Source organism: Aulonocara stuartgranti (genome assembly GCF_965226115.1).
Source record: "Aulonocara stuartgranti genome assembly, chromosome: 17".
Classification (NCBI taxonomy): domain Eukaryota; kingdom Metazoa; phylum Chordata; class Actinopteri; order Cichliformes; family Cichlidae; genus Aulonocara; species Aulonocara stuartgranti.
The window spans coordinates 27,139,748-27,153,503 of record NC_138953.1 but is presented as its reverse complement, the minus strand read 5'-3'; the positions used below and the strand labels follow the sequence as shown (position 1 = coordinate 27,153,503).

General features: G+C 37.9%; 1 protein-coding gene across 1 annotated transcript; it reads right to left on the bottom strand.

Annotated features, from left to right (window-relative positions):
• Positions 1–34: 34 nt before the first annotated feature.
• On the bottom strand, positions 35–12,287 carry arfgap3 (ADP-ribosylation factor GTPase activating protein 3). The gene is made up of 16 exons (XM_082511169.1): positions 12,104–12,287; positions 10,255–10,373; positions 8,514–8,586; positions 8,271–8,402; positions 7,996–8,076; positions 7,788–7,881; positions 7,632–7,691; positions 7,489–7,535; positions 6,729–6,877; positions 6,366–6,497; positions 6,117–6,242; positions 4,787–4,939; positions 4,144–4,270; positions 3,832–3,919; positions 2,017–2,141; positions 35–1,931 (listed from the first exon to the last, which is right to left on the bottom strand). Exons 1-16 carry the CDS (start codon positions 12,170–12,172, stop codon positions 1,914–1,916), a joined length of 1,593 nt encoding a protein of 530 aa, XP_082367295.1. The 5' UTR covers positions 12,173–12,287; the 3' UTR covers positions 35–1,913.
• Between the last annotated feature and the right edge of the window lie 1,469 nt (positions 12,288–13,756).

The window sequence follows — 13,756 nt, the reverse complement described above, 5'->3', positions numbered from 1 at the left end:
GACACATTTACACAAATAATGAAGACAGTAAAAGTTTAAGCACAAACCATTTATTTGGCATATTCCCAAAAGTCGTACTTACATTTTGAGTGTCAAAAATGGTCAAAATCTATCTGTAAGTTTTTTCATTAATGAAAAACCCCTATACAAGATTGTATGTAGCAGTTCACAGCGGACTAGAGTTTTAATAAACAAGTTTCTTAATCCATCTCATATTCAGGATGTGTTGACATATTTATTTTGAGGGCTACAAGGGCCATGCAGCTTATACAAGCTCCTACATGTAACAATATAGAACGGCAGAGACACAATCTTACAAAACATATATGCCGACTTAGGGGCAAAAACTAGAGTGCAACCAAGCAAAAGCTGTTACACACAATTTCCAACACATGTGCAAAAGATACCTAGATTGAGACAACAAGAAGGTGTGTAAATCAAAGATCTCCGGACTAAGGCATTTACTGATGGGAATTAAAAAACAAAACCCAAAAAACAAAAATATATTTGACCATTTAAGAACCTCTTTAGTGTTTCATATTTGAACATGTCAAATCAAACTCCTGGGATGTTCCAGCTTCTCAGAAATTAGTCTGTACTATTATGACGGAGTCCGGGCTTTAATTAGTCCCTTTAACTTTGCACAATGATAAAGGACAGAAAAAAGGCAAAAGCGCAAGCTTTACTCTGAACAGATATCAAATCTAACTCAAGCACTGCCTGTAGTTCTACTGTGTTTAGAAACAATAGCATATATAAAGTTAAAACCTTTTATGATGGCAGTTAAAGTAACAGAAAAAAATAACTGATGGTTTTAAAGGGATCATTCACATTGTTCTTTTAAAGTGGAAACGAGGCCTGAAAGCTACATAAAAGGTCTCAGCACATCAAGAAATCCTTCAAGTTTTATAGAGGCGATCCAAGGGCCATACTAAGTGTACAATTTAGAGATTTACCAAGATGATTAGGCATTTATTTCAAGAACATTAAAAAAAAAACAATAATCTAACAAAAATTACTTCTTAAAATGATGACTGAATTCTTCATAGCATCTAATTCTATGCAACTGGAGCTTTTACGAAGCTCATTTGTTGTTTTAAAGAAATATTTATATCTTATAATAATTGTTTTTTTTTTACTCCTTAAAACTTTGACATATCACATTCCTTTTTTATAAGCATTTCTGCATGACTTCCAAAAAACAACAACAACAACAACAACAACAAATTGCGACTCACAGGATAATGACACTTATGTGCTAGTGACGCATCAGTTTACATAACTTACAGTACTCTTACTAAAAGTATATCTGTTTCCCCAAGGCCTCTGTTTTAAATCAGCTTTTGGTCCTGCCTTTGGAAGAGCAAATGTAAGTGCACTTTGGGGACAGAAAGGACACTTTCAACCCTGCATGAAGGGGCACAAAAAAACAAAAAGCACAAAAACAACACTACAAAGTGCACGTGATGAGTCAGTTACTGAATTAAGTACTTACGGAGGTAAAGGAATCAAACGGATAGCCCTCCTAGCTCCTCAGACTGCTACATACAGCATTTCTATATATGTAAAACCCCGAAGCTCAAAGCAAACTTAACATAATGCAGGCTGAATATTCTTCATAGCTGTATATACACAAATATCTTCCTTCAAGGTGTTTGCAGGGGGAAAATAATTCCACCGAAAAATATTGTGCTCTGCTCATCTTTATTTGATCCCAAAGACTACGACTATGTATATACATCATCTAATAAAAAACTAGATATAGATATACAATATACAAGTACATTCTGCAGACTTGCTCATAGCATTGATTTATATTTTCCTCCCAACTCTCCCACGATGAGCACCCACTAGAAATGTCATCTAACTGGCAAACAGAAGATACCTATGGACGGTGAATCCGACATGTTCACTTAGGAACTGTAGTGATCCTGAAAAAAGGAAATTAAAAAAGCACCATGAGAAGTCGTCATTATTGATGAACTTCTATCATACGCTGGAATATATCTGACTGACCTGAATTGAGCTAACTACGCCGCTGGCCATGACTGAAAGTTTTCCTGCAACTGAGCGCACTCCATGTTTGAGCTGCGACATGTCGGGAGCACTGGGGAGTACGTTGCTCAGACGGTACGAACTCGCTGTGGACACGAGGCAAAAAGTCAAGCAGACAGAGAGACAAAAAGCTCGAGGACTCGTGGAGAAGCCACTCGCATGTACAGTCATGTGAAAAAGACAGTTTTCAGGAGACTCTCTGCAGTCCTGTGTAAAACAAAGTACAGTAGCCTGCTGAGCACATTTAGCAGCAATAACTTGAAGCAATCATTTCCTGTATGATCTTACAAGTCTCTCACATTGTTGTGGAGAAATTTTGGCCTGCTCGTTAAAGCAATGCTGTGATATGATCATTGTCCTGCTGCATGACCCAGTTTTGTTTAAGATTCATCTCTTGGACAGATGGCCTCTCATTCGACTCTACAATACTTTGGTATACAGAGGAATTCATGGGGGTCTGTGACTGCAAGCCCCCCCAAACAAACATCCCTACTTTGGGTTTTATCTGTATGAAGGACATTGTTCCAGAAGTCTCGTGGTTTGTTCAGATGCAACTTTGCAATCCTAAACTGGCAATCCTTCCAAACAAACTATACTTGTTCAGTCATGACCATTAACATTTAACATGCCAACATGCTGAGGCCTGTAGAGTCAGAAACAGAGAAACTAAAAAAATAAAATAAAATGCTACAAATGGTCTGACCTTCTAGTGACTTCCACTCCTGATAAGATCAGTAATTATATTGAATGTTTTCCACTTGTGAATAATTGTTCTCACTGTAGAATGAGCGACTTCAGATTGTTTGAAAATGGCCTTATAACCCTTCGTAGATTGATTGGCAGCAACAATTGCTTCTTTAAGATCATTGCTGATATCTTTCACCCCGAATGCTCCAGAACAGGAAAACAAAACGTCTGCTGTCACAGAGGTGTTCACACTTGCTCAAAATCAATTACTCAAATGCCTTTGATTAGCAGCACCTGGAGGCTACTTACCTTCTTAATGCCTGTGGAAGCAGTAAGTGTGTATTTAATGTTTTCAGTCTTGTGAAACCTGCTTTTTCACATGATCATATGAAAGAATTTACGGTATTTAGATTTCCTCTGAGGTACAAGGGTTGAGACCAGTTCGACCAGTATGCACAGTTGGTATGGTTAATCACTCTGGAGCTAGTGCAAAACTTCAGTGTATGTGAGATAAATTACTCACAATTTCAGCACAGCTTCACAATAAACTCAAAAGTCAGACTTCTTTTCATAATTTCAGGGGCATAATATTTTATATTACAACCTGTATCACAGTTCAATACTTATTATGTAATTATTCTAGCAGAGATTCAAGGGTCATCAGACAGGTGGAAAACCTCCATTCCACCTAAAATTCCACCCAACAGTGTAACACCAAGTAGGATAGGCCAAGATTGTCTTCTCAATGTGACCACCACCTAACTAAGCCTGGAACAAGCATCCAACATGTGCAGTTTCTCTCTTATGATACAGTTTTAGCAACCGGCATTAATCAGTGACCCAAAGTCCCCAATAAAATTAAGAACACAGCTGAATTTGTGGCGCGTTTGTCTACTTATTACTGACAAAATGACCTGGAGTTTGGAAGATGTATCAGAAAAGCACACAGTTAACAGGTTGTTAAATCCAACTTTAAAGAATCACACAAGTCGGCATCTTATTAAAAACAAACAAACAATCATACTAAGATGTTCCTCCGAGCGGCTCAACATACAAGCGCTAAGAAAAGAAGAGACAGTCATGTCTTACCAGTCTGCTTCTTTGGATCATCAAATAGATCGGCTGAACTTATGGATGCACTCGCAGAAAATCTCTCCAGTCGGGTTTTGGCTTCATACTGAACAACAGAAAATTTTGAAAATTTCAACCAAGTTTTATGTTTGACCATTTAAGAACCTCTATTTAAATTAAAGACCTTCAGGAACTAATGTTCAGGCTTATCTCAAGTTCCAAGGAACAAATACAGACAGTTTTTAATGTGATTTCCCAGTCTAGTATTCACCAAATGAAATCAAAGGAAAAGCACGGTTTAGAATGTGTGTCCACGTTGTGCTTGTATACCTCAGAGTTGTCTTGTTTTCCAAAGTACATATCAGACGAGATGGCTTTTACATCATCTCCAAACTTTTTCCGAGCTTCTCCCGTGTCTGAGAGCGCTGCTGTTTCTGGTTTCCTTCTGGTTGTGGGCCTGATAACAGTTACCAACAGAAAAAAATAATAATATGACAACAGGAAGAAGTACTTTAAGCACAAATCGTGTATTTTAAAAGAACACGCTGAATTAAATTACACCAAACATATTTAAGACTGAAGAGTCTTACCTTTGTGTAAAAAGTATCTTAAGCTACAATTAAAAAACACTGATGACCACCAACACTACACCTCAGCCAGCTAGCAGACGCACTTATGCTATCATGTGTTGAAAGTTCTACTTTGCCTTCTTCTCGAGTTATTGCATGTCACCCATCAGCCTTTTGCGGCTGAGGTGTAAAAAATTTCTTTCTGTAAATTAGTAATTTTATTTGATAAAATAGAATAAATCTGATTATTTTATTTGATAACATAATCAGATTTATTCTAGAAAGCCCTTATCTTAATTTGCTGTTAATTTTGATTGTTGTATTTAACTAAAATTTGCTTTGAATCATTAAACCTAACCATAAAAACATGTAGAAAGCTTCAGTTTTGTGTTTAAACAACTAACCTGTCATCAAATGAAGTTATAGTGGAGGACAAGAAAAAGTCTGGCTCTGGTTTCTTGCTCTCTTTCATCCAGCCTCTTCCATCATCTCCATCGCCCCACCGTGAAGAGAAACTGTCTGAGGTTTCACTTTGGTCCTCAAAGCGAGTTAGAACCCTGAAGAAAGAAGCCAACAAGAACAATATAAGGTGGAACAAAAAGAGAGATAATGGACTTTACTAGTACGCTGACACTAAGATACCCAAATTTACACAGTCAGCACATTGTTTAGCATGCAAATGTTAGATTTATAGACTCCCATTCATCATGCTACAGTGTCAGGGAAGTGCTCACAGATCCCACATTAATCCTGTAACTTGAAAATGACTCTGAACATAAAGAAATATTAGAAACAGAAAGAACAAAGAGCTCTGCAACACATAGTTCAATATCAACACAGTCTGAATTGAAAGAATGAACTTTGCCAAGTTGTTCATTCGTCTATAACTGATATATTTGAGTGCAAGAGCACCAAGAAGAATTACTCCTATTTAAAAAGGCTATGGATGTTCACAACAAATGCTACTTCAGGTTTCCCCAACTGTTAATCATTAAGAGCTACTACATTTTTCACACACCATATATATTTTTGTACCATACTCAGTTTTATTTATGATCATTTAGAATATTATATGTTTTAATCAAACTGCATCAGTAATTTTTTTAAGAAAAAACAAACATCTATCTGACCTATCACATCGACCCTCTGCATGTCCTCCTTCACTACATCTGTAAACCTCTTTTTTGATCTTCCTCTTTTTCTTCCTGCCTGGCAACTCCATAGTCAGCACCCTTTGTCCAATATACCCACATGTCCAAATCATCTGAGCATTGCCTCTCTGACTTTATCTCCAAACTTTTCAAACTGAACTGTCCCTGTGATGTACTCATTTCTAATCGTGTCCACCCTGCTCACTCCCAATGAAGACCTTGACATCTTCAGCTTGGCTTTTTGTCAGTGCCAACATCTCCAAACCACACATCAAAGTAGGTCTCACTATCATTTGGTAAACATTCCCTTTCACACTTGGTGTCACAAATCATTACTGAGACATATCTCCATCCACTCCACCCTGCCTGCACTCTCTTCTTCACCTCTCTTAGCCACTGTCCGCTACTTTGGATAGTCAACTCCAACTATTAAACTCATCTACCTTCACTACTGATATTTTTTACAGCTTTACTGTTATACCCGTCTCTGTCTCACTCAAAAGGAAAAAAACCCTGTAATATTATTAACACAGTATCAAGATTTCATTTTGTTTATATATTATCAACATCAACTTTATCTGACCTAGAGCTGAAGGACCCTTCATCGTCATCTTCATCAATAAATCGCCGTCCTTTGGTGGTCTTTGCTCCAATTGGATTGTCCTGCTGGATGGTGTGCATGTCTGACATCACAGAGTGAGAAACTCCACTACAGAGAAGAGCCAAGAAAGAGTAAAAATGACAGTGAGACACATTAAAATGGAGAAAAAAAAAAAAAAAAAATCTTAAATCTACTAGAGGTTTGTCCCCCCTCACTCCCAATTTGTCTTACCTCCTCATGCCCAGACCCATGCCCAGTCTCTCAGCCTGTTCCTTCTTTTTCCCCTCTAGTCCTTTCAGCTTCTGCTCTTCGATTTTCCTCTGCTGCTCAAAATCTTTGTAGGCCAGCCGCATGGATGGAGCACTGAGAAGAAAAAAAGTAGGTAAGCTCAGAGATGGAAACAGACGAGCCAAATGTGGTGCATAGCTTAAGTAATATACATGATTTAGCCCCTTTCTCCTGAGGTAAAGAGAAGAAAGAGCCATGGATTTCATCTTGCCATAGAGGACACAAAGTTACATTCGCTTTCCGATTAAGTGATTACAACAAGAAAGATGGAATGAAAAAGAAATAAAAAGCTATGGGTATTCTTACATGGACTCCTCAGTTGTAACGTTCTTCTTGGCACCAGCAAAGCTCTCTTTCTCTCTGATTTTGTCAGCAGCCTGCGCCTTCTTCTCGAGCTCCGAGAAGCTCTGGCTGCTAACCTTCTGAGCGCCCAGACCGCCCTTCTTTGAGGCCAGCTGCACACAAACATACACATTACAATGATGTACCAAATAAAACAGATAACGGAGCTGGGATAGAAGCTTGTATTCTGAGATAACATTCAGAATCTCCAAGATTAAAAACATATTTTAAAAGAGGAAAGTTCAGAAAACAAAAAACAACCTCTCATAATACTATACTATAACCTCTTATAAATGGGTCCATGAGGCAGCAGGGCAGTGCAAACTGCAGGGACATGTGGAATGGGACCCCAATTCATTATTTAAAACAAACGTGTAAAGATAATTTATTTTATTGGCAGTAAATGGTGCCTACTGTTGTTGTGATTCACCTTATTTACCTGTTCTTGTGTCCCCTCAGGTCAATCATGTGATGTGTGTGTATGCAGTGACTACTGCTGCACTGCCTAACTTGGGTGTAAATGTGGCCCTCCCTATGTGGCTGTGGTGTGTAGTACGATCAGGTTGACCCGAGCTTGTAAAGTAAGACAACGTGACTGGCTTTCTATTTGTCTTAAAATTTATCTCAGACACTACTTGAATTTTTTGTCTGAATATTACCCTCCTCCCTTAAGTAATAGTTTTATTGTACTTATTATGACACCAATATAAAACTTTATACATACTGTTTTCTTGGCACCTGCTGGCTTCTTCTTAAGAAGAGAAGAGGGCTCTGAGAAAACAACAGACAGAGTGAAGTCAATATTTAGACAGACTTTTACGGGCATTTAGGTAGAGTTAACTAAACATGCACAGTATTGACTCAAACCTGGGTTTGCTTTTGGTGAAACACTGAGCATTTCCACATTGGGACCCTCCTCTGAGTTACCTGAAGATAAACATGTGATGAGCCACAAAACTATTTTAATATAAAACTGCAGTGAGTCAGTATAAATCAGATTATTAAGCAATGACACAAAGATACCATTACGGTCTTCATCTTTTTCTGGCTCTGAAAGCTTCTCTGATGCGGAGGGGCTCAGACTCATTTTGGCCATGTTCAGATTTTCAGGAACAGCCTGGCCAGGAAACAGACACACGTAGTGAAATTAATAATCACTGTGTCAGGCTGTGCAGCATATCTGTGGAAAGTTCTGGACTAAATCCCAATTGAAGAAACCACACACTTATACCTGTGTATGCAGACTGAAGAAATCCACCTGCTTGTCGCCTGGGGATGTTGGAGACAGAGGAGCCTGACTGTCCAGCCACAGCTGTGGAGAACAAGAGCCGTAAAATGATTCAATTATATGAGCGTTTATTATAAGTGTGATAAGCATATGGGTAATACCCAGGAAGCCAGTGTTTAATAAATTTAATCTCTCAGCCCCAGGTTGGTTTCTCCCCGCCCCCCTTGAGGAGAAATGTGGAGGTGTTTTCAGACTGTAACCCAGCCTGTCAGTGTTACCTCAGTGCCATGGCGTCTGGTTGCTTGTGTGGCTAAAGTCTTTATCTTCTCTCTGTACAGCTGTGCAGCCCGGCTGTTGTACTTGGCATTGGCGGCATTGGCTCTGCAGCCATGTTGACTGAAAAATGCAATCTGACACCGAGAGGTCAAATAAGAAACAGGAAAGCAAACAGGTAGAATCACGCTTGTGTCACACACTGCTGGAGTTTTAACCTGATGATAGTGTGCTGATATTTTACTCACTGCGCTGGTGTTGCCTCCAACTTGCATACATCTTAGCTGGAACCACGACCAATTAAAATCCAGCTCGGTGGACCTGTGTGGCACAACAGGATCAGGGTTTGAAGAATGTGTGTTTGAACAAAGAAAAACACCTGAGGTTACAGAACCCTATCCACTCCCATCTCCTTGCTTGAGCTGCCTTTGTTCCACTGTATCTGAATCGTCTTTATTCTGTTTTATTTGTTTTGGATGCTTAAGTCATTTATTTTTATCCAAAATTACAATAAATCTCTAGAGATTGTTATGTCCAATTAATATACCGTATCCAGGATTACTGCTCGTAGTTTACACATTCGCCCAAAAAGTGAAAGATCCCTGGTTCAAGTCCAGGAGGAGAAATAAATCCCTTTGGGGTGGGGTCAGGAAGGGCATCCGGCATAAAAATAAAATCTGCCAAGTCAAACATGTGAAGCTACCTGTTGTGGTGAATGATTGCAAAATAAGGAAGCAGCCTACAATAGCTTTACTATTACATTACACACTTTTAATGTAGTCATTTGAAATGACAGTTTATTTTTTTCTTCTTTTTTTTTTTAAATTGCTTATCTTTTTAAAAGTTTACTTTTATTACACAGGTAACACAATCCTATGCCTTAACAATAAGAACACCAGTCATGCTTAGTTACCCTACAAAGGCCTGTTTTTGGCTGAGAGTATACTTCTGAGCTGTTGAGTCCATATTGCACTACATCTTTGCAGTTTGGGTTATAAAAGGTAGAGGGAATTTGATCAAAACACTGTGCATATCTTACCTTCTTTTCATTTCTATGACTGCTGTTGTCTTGAATTTTTTAAAGGGTTTAATACTATCCTAACGAGCTGATATTTTTACGTCCTAATTTCTTATACTGCAAAAAAACAAAAACTTTTTATAAAACTCAATTTAATTAAAAAAAAAATATTACAGCAACAGCAGAGTCAAGGCACTTTTGTTTGCAAAAACGGAAAAATAATCATTCACATCCACTTTCACTTCAAAGAGGTGGCTACAGCGAATCATCTGCCTCCATCTCACCCTATCCCAGGGATCCTCTTAAGTCACACCAACGCTCACCAACACCTTCTCCGTTTTCTTCCTCTTTTCCTCCCATTGGGCAGCTTCATCTTCAGCATCCTTTGTTCAGCGCTGCATATCTTCATACTAGCTCAGCCTTGCCTCTCTAACTTTGTCTCCAAACTGCTCAGCCTGAGCCATCCCTCTGATGTACTCTTTTCTAGTCTTGCATGTCCTGGTAACTCCCAGTGAAAATCTGGAAGCTCTGTCCCCTGTCTTTTTGTTAATCCCAACATCTCCAAACCATACATCATAGCAGGTGTCAGTAACGCACTGCAAATCTTCTCAGAAAATTAAAAAATAATAATAATAATAATTCTCAGTGTTTAATCCTCAAACACAACCTTCCCATTGAACACACTTCTGAACTGTTGTTTACTCTTGATTTATTATTTTGTTAGAGGTGCTTGTGGCTCATGATGAAGAGGAGGTTGTCTGCAAACTGGCTCCTCTAGTCTGCATGTTGAAGTAAACTTGAACCCAAAGATCCCGATGCTTCTATTGGAGTGTGTGATGTTAGATAAAAAGCACTTATACATTTTCTACTGTATTTGAGAACTTTCTTACAACAAGCCCCATTCACACATTGACATGAGCACCAGTCCATTTACCTCCAACTCCAAGGAAAATATATAATTCCTGACTTACCTAATAAATGAAAGGTGCACTCCCAGAGACCTGTGAGTCCCAGAACAATCTATACAGACAAAAACCCCATAGGTGATGCTGGCCCAGCTGGGGTTCTTAGCTGCGCAGTCAAAGCAAACCTGAGGGACAGAGAGCAAGAATATATACAAACACACGAGATATTCATCATATTAACAAAAGAGACGGATCATTCTATAACTGGAGAAGACTATTTTTTTAAAATATAGATAATTTAAAGATATTTTATTTGATGTAAGTAATAAAAACAAATAATAAATTGATATGGCCAGTTCAGGCATCAAAGGTGCACTTTTTATTTGTTGCATACTATGCTTGATGCAACCTGGTAACCAATATGGCAGAAAAAAAAAATGAGATTTTTAAAATAGTGTTTAATAAATTCTTGACTATTAAGTGAATGAACTCATATTGCATACTCAGTTTCAGATGAGAGTTAGTTTAATCACTTTAAACAACTTGACCCTGTACTACAAACTTTTACAAAAGCAACAGATTAAGCCCTTATGAATGAAAAAGCAACAACAAAGCATTTACGATCATTTTAGTAAAAATTATATGGTAACCTGGTTAAAATAAGAGTAACAAGATTGTACAAGTTAACGTGGCTGAAATATAGTACTTTTATTTGCAGTTATGACATAAATGTGACAAATACTCAGGACCACAGCAGTGTTGTTTAATAATATTTCATGATTTTAAAATGTTTATTTTATATGTATGTCAACAGGGTTGCAAATCATAGCTGTTATTAGTGTTTTCTCAGAAAAATATGCTATCTAGGGATAAATGTGGTCATATAAATAAAGGATACTTTGAACCTTTGGTAATATGAGTAATAGGGTTGTATTGGTTAGACTAATGCACTCAATGCACTTAACTAGTCAGAAAAAATTGAAAGAAAAAAAAAAATATGTCAGAGGACAGACCTTTGGTCTACCCATGGTGTTGGCACATGAACAACATGTCATCTTACTGTTTTATCTCTTCCTTTCTAAGGCGAATTAGGTCGTACATGTGCTGTTGGACACAATTTACAGAGCATAATGTTCTTTAAAATATGCTGATGTTAACAAAATGTTTAAAAACACATGTGGATCTGGAAGAAGTGGATTTCTAAGCTGGAAATTTGTTTGTTATATTTAGACGTGTTTTATAAAATATTTCATAACCACTGTTTCAACAACTGGATTTACATTTTGTCTCAGGAGTATATTTGGTATTGTAGTATTTTATGCATGGATTCTTTTCAAATTAACGCAGTTGTAGAATGGTCCACGGGTGGAGGCCAAGAGCGTGAAGAGTGTCCGACTACACGAAGCAACAGCTGTGAGGATAAACAGGAGACTGTGCTACTGACTCAAACAGCTGTTGGTGAAGTGGCGTTAATTTCGCAATGAGATCAACAGATAATAGCTACAGCAGCGAGTCGCAAACACATCTTTGTCCCTGAAGATGTCTGTTCTGTCTTTTACATGACCCGAGTCGAGAAAAGGCCTTAGAAACGGAGCTTTAAACAAACACGGCTAATGTAAACTGTCAAAATGTAGCTAGCTAGCTGTCACCCCGTTTGCTAACGTCACGTCACGTCAGGTTACAATTTCTAAGTTTTGTGATATTTTGCTTCTGCACGTTTTAAAAACACGTTGTTTTTTTTTTTTAAACCCGACTTATTCTAAAGATGACACACGTCAGACAGCTGTTAAATTGGTCGCAAACTGAAGCCAGCTGTGGCGTTTCCCATAAAGTGCGACGTGTCAGATATTTAGTTCAGCGGACTTCCTTGTGCACCAGAATACACCCGTCTTTCTGGTATTTATTTAACTCTCACCTTATTCGTAGGGATGGAACGAAGTCGCTTGAAAATAATAGAAATGTCCTGCTTGCTGGGTTCTGCCATTTTTCTACCTGTTGGTGTCTGGCGGTTAAAGGAACAGCATCAAAAGCAGACCCGTGTTTTTCCCCTGAACTAAACCCGACACGTCAGTAAGAGAACACCATGGGCGGACGCTGATTGGCTGGAAATGATCCGTCGTCGTGTTATTGTCGCAAAGGCTTCTTGGCAATGTAGTTTTAGATCATATAAGCGATAGCTTACGTATCTTCGAATTTCATGCATTTCTGTGTGACCGCAGCCAAAACATTAAACACAACGCTGAACAATATAACTTTAATAACGTGTCTTGAAATAAGATACAATAACACTAAATAAAAAATACTAAAATATGATAAAATAGTTCAATAAGATAAAAAAAAAAAATGCATGAAAAATGGATCATTTGAACCGAAAAAGAAATAAAGCTCAAATCAAATCTAATCTAGTTATTGTTATTTTGGAATGTGGTAGGTCATTTCCCGTCTTTTGTGGCACCTTTTTATTATTAATATGATCATTATTACTAATGATAAGGAGAGAATTCTAGGAGTAAGGTGAAATGGAGGCAGATTATCAGCTGTGGCATCCCCTACAGGGAACGTCAAGGTATGTGTGTATATATGTGTGTTAGATGTTTTATATTGATTCTTATGAGGGAATACAATAACACTTTTTTTAAACTGTTATCGAGTTGCTCTGTGGTGTATTGCTTAAAAGGTTATATGTGAAAGGTCACATGTAACTCGGATTACTTGAGTTTCCCCGAGTGTGAGAAGAGACACCCAGACCCAGGAGGTCCCAAGCTAGTGTATAGAAAAATGGGAGGGTAGCCAGCTAAATCCTGTGCCAAATGAAATATGCAGATCTATCTGCTGTGGTGACAACTTGGGAAATAAGGGAGCAGCTCAAGTTACCTTTCACTTTATATCTAATATATTGTACACACATTAAGTTTTCTTTAAAACCAAACAAAGCAATGCAGTGACTCGGGGCTATACGGCTTTTTAAAAACAAACACGCACCCAGTTCCCATTAAAACAAGGTCCAATACTTTCTAAGTTTATAACATATCAACATGTGTGTCATATGAAATGTGTCTCTGAAAAGAGATGCGATTTGTGGATGCATGTTTATTGGAAGCCTAAATGATTATCATACCAGCTGAAACACAAGGGAATACACCAGTGTCAAGACTATTTAATGGAGAGAGGGAGAGAGAGAGAGAGAGAGAGAGAGAGAGAGAGAGAGAGAGAGAGAGAGAGAGAAAAAAATAACTTTACTATAAATAGAAACCTGCAGTGTGTGGGAAAACTGCATCCAGTCTAGTTTGTCTTGGATGGATTTGATGCCAAACCTTAAAAACAAAACAGTCAGATTTATCACAGTATCCAACTGCATATTCCAGTTTGTTGACATTTGTTCAACTTTCTGTTGTATCGTTTAAATCCTCGTCTTGCAGAATAGCATAAGGCTACAACATAAAACTTATTTTACAGTCATATGGTGCCTTGTAAGGATATACCCCCTCAAAGCAAAAAACTATATATTAAAAGAAAAATTACAGCAACAGAAAAAAGTTAGATGCAGTCAAACTTCTTTTAATAAATA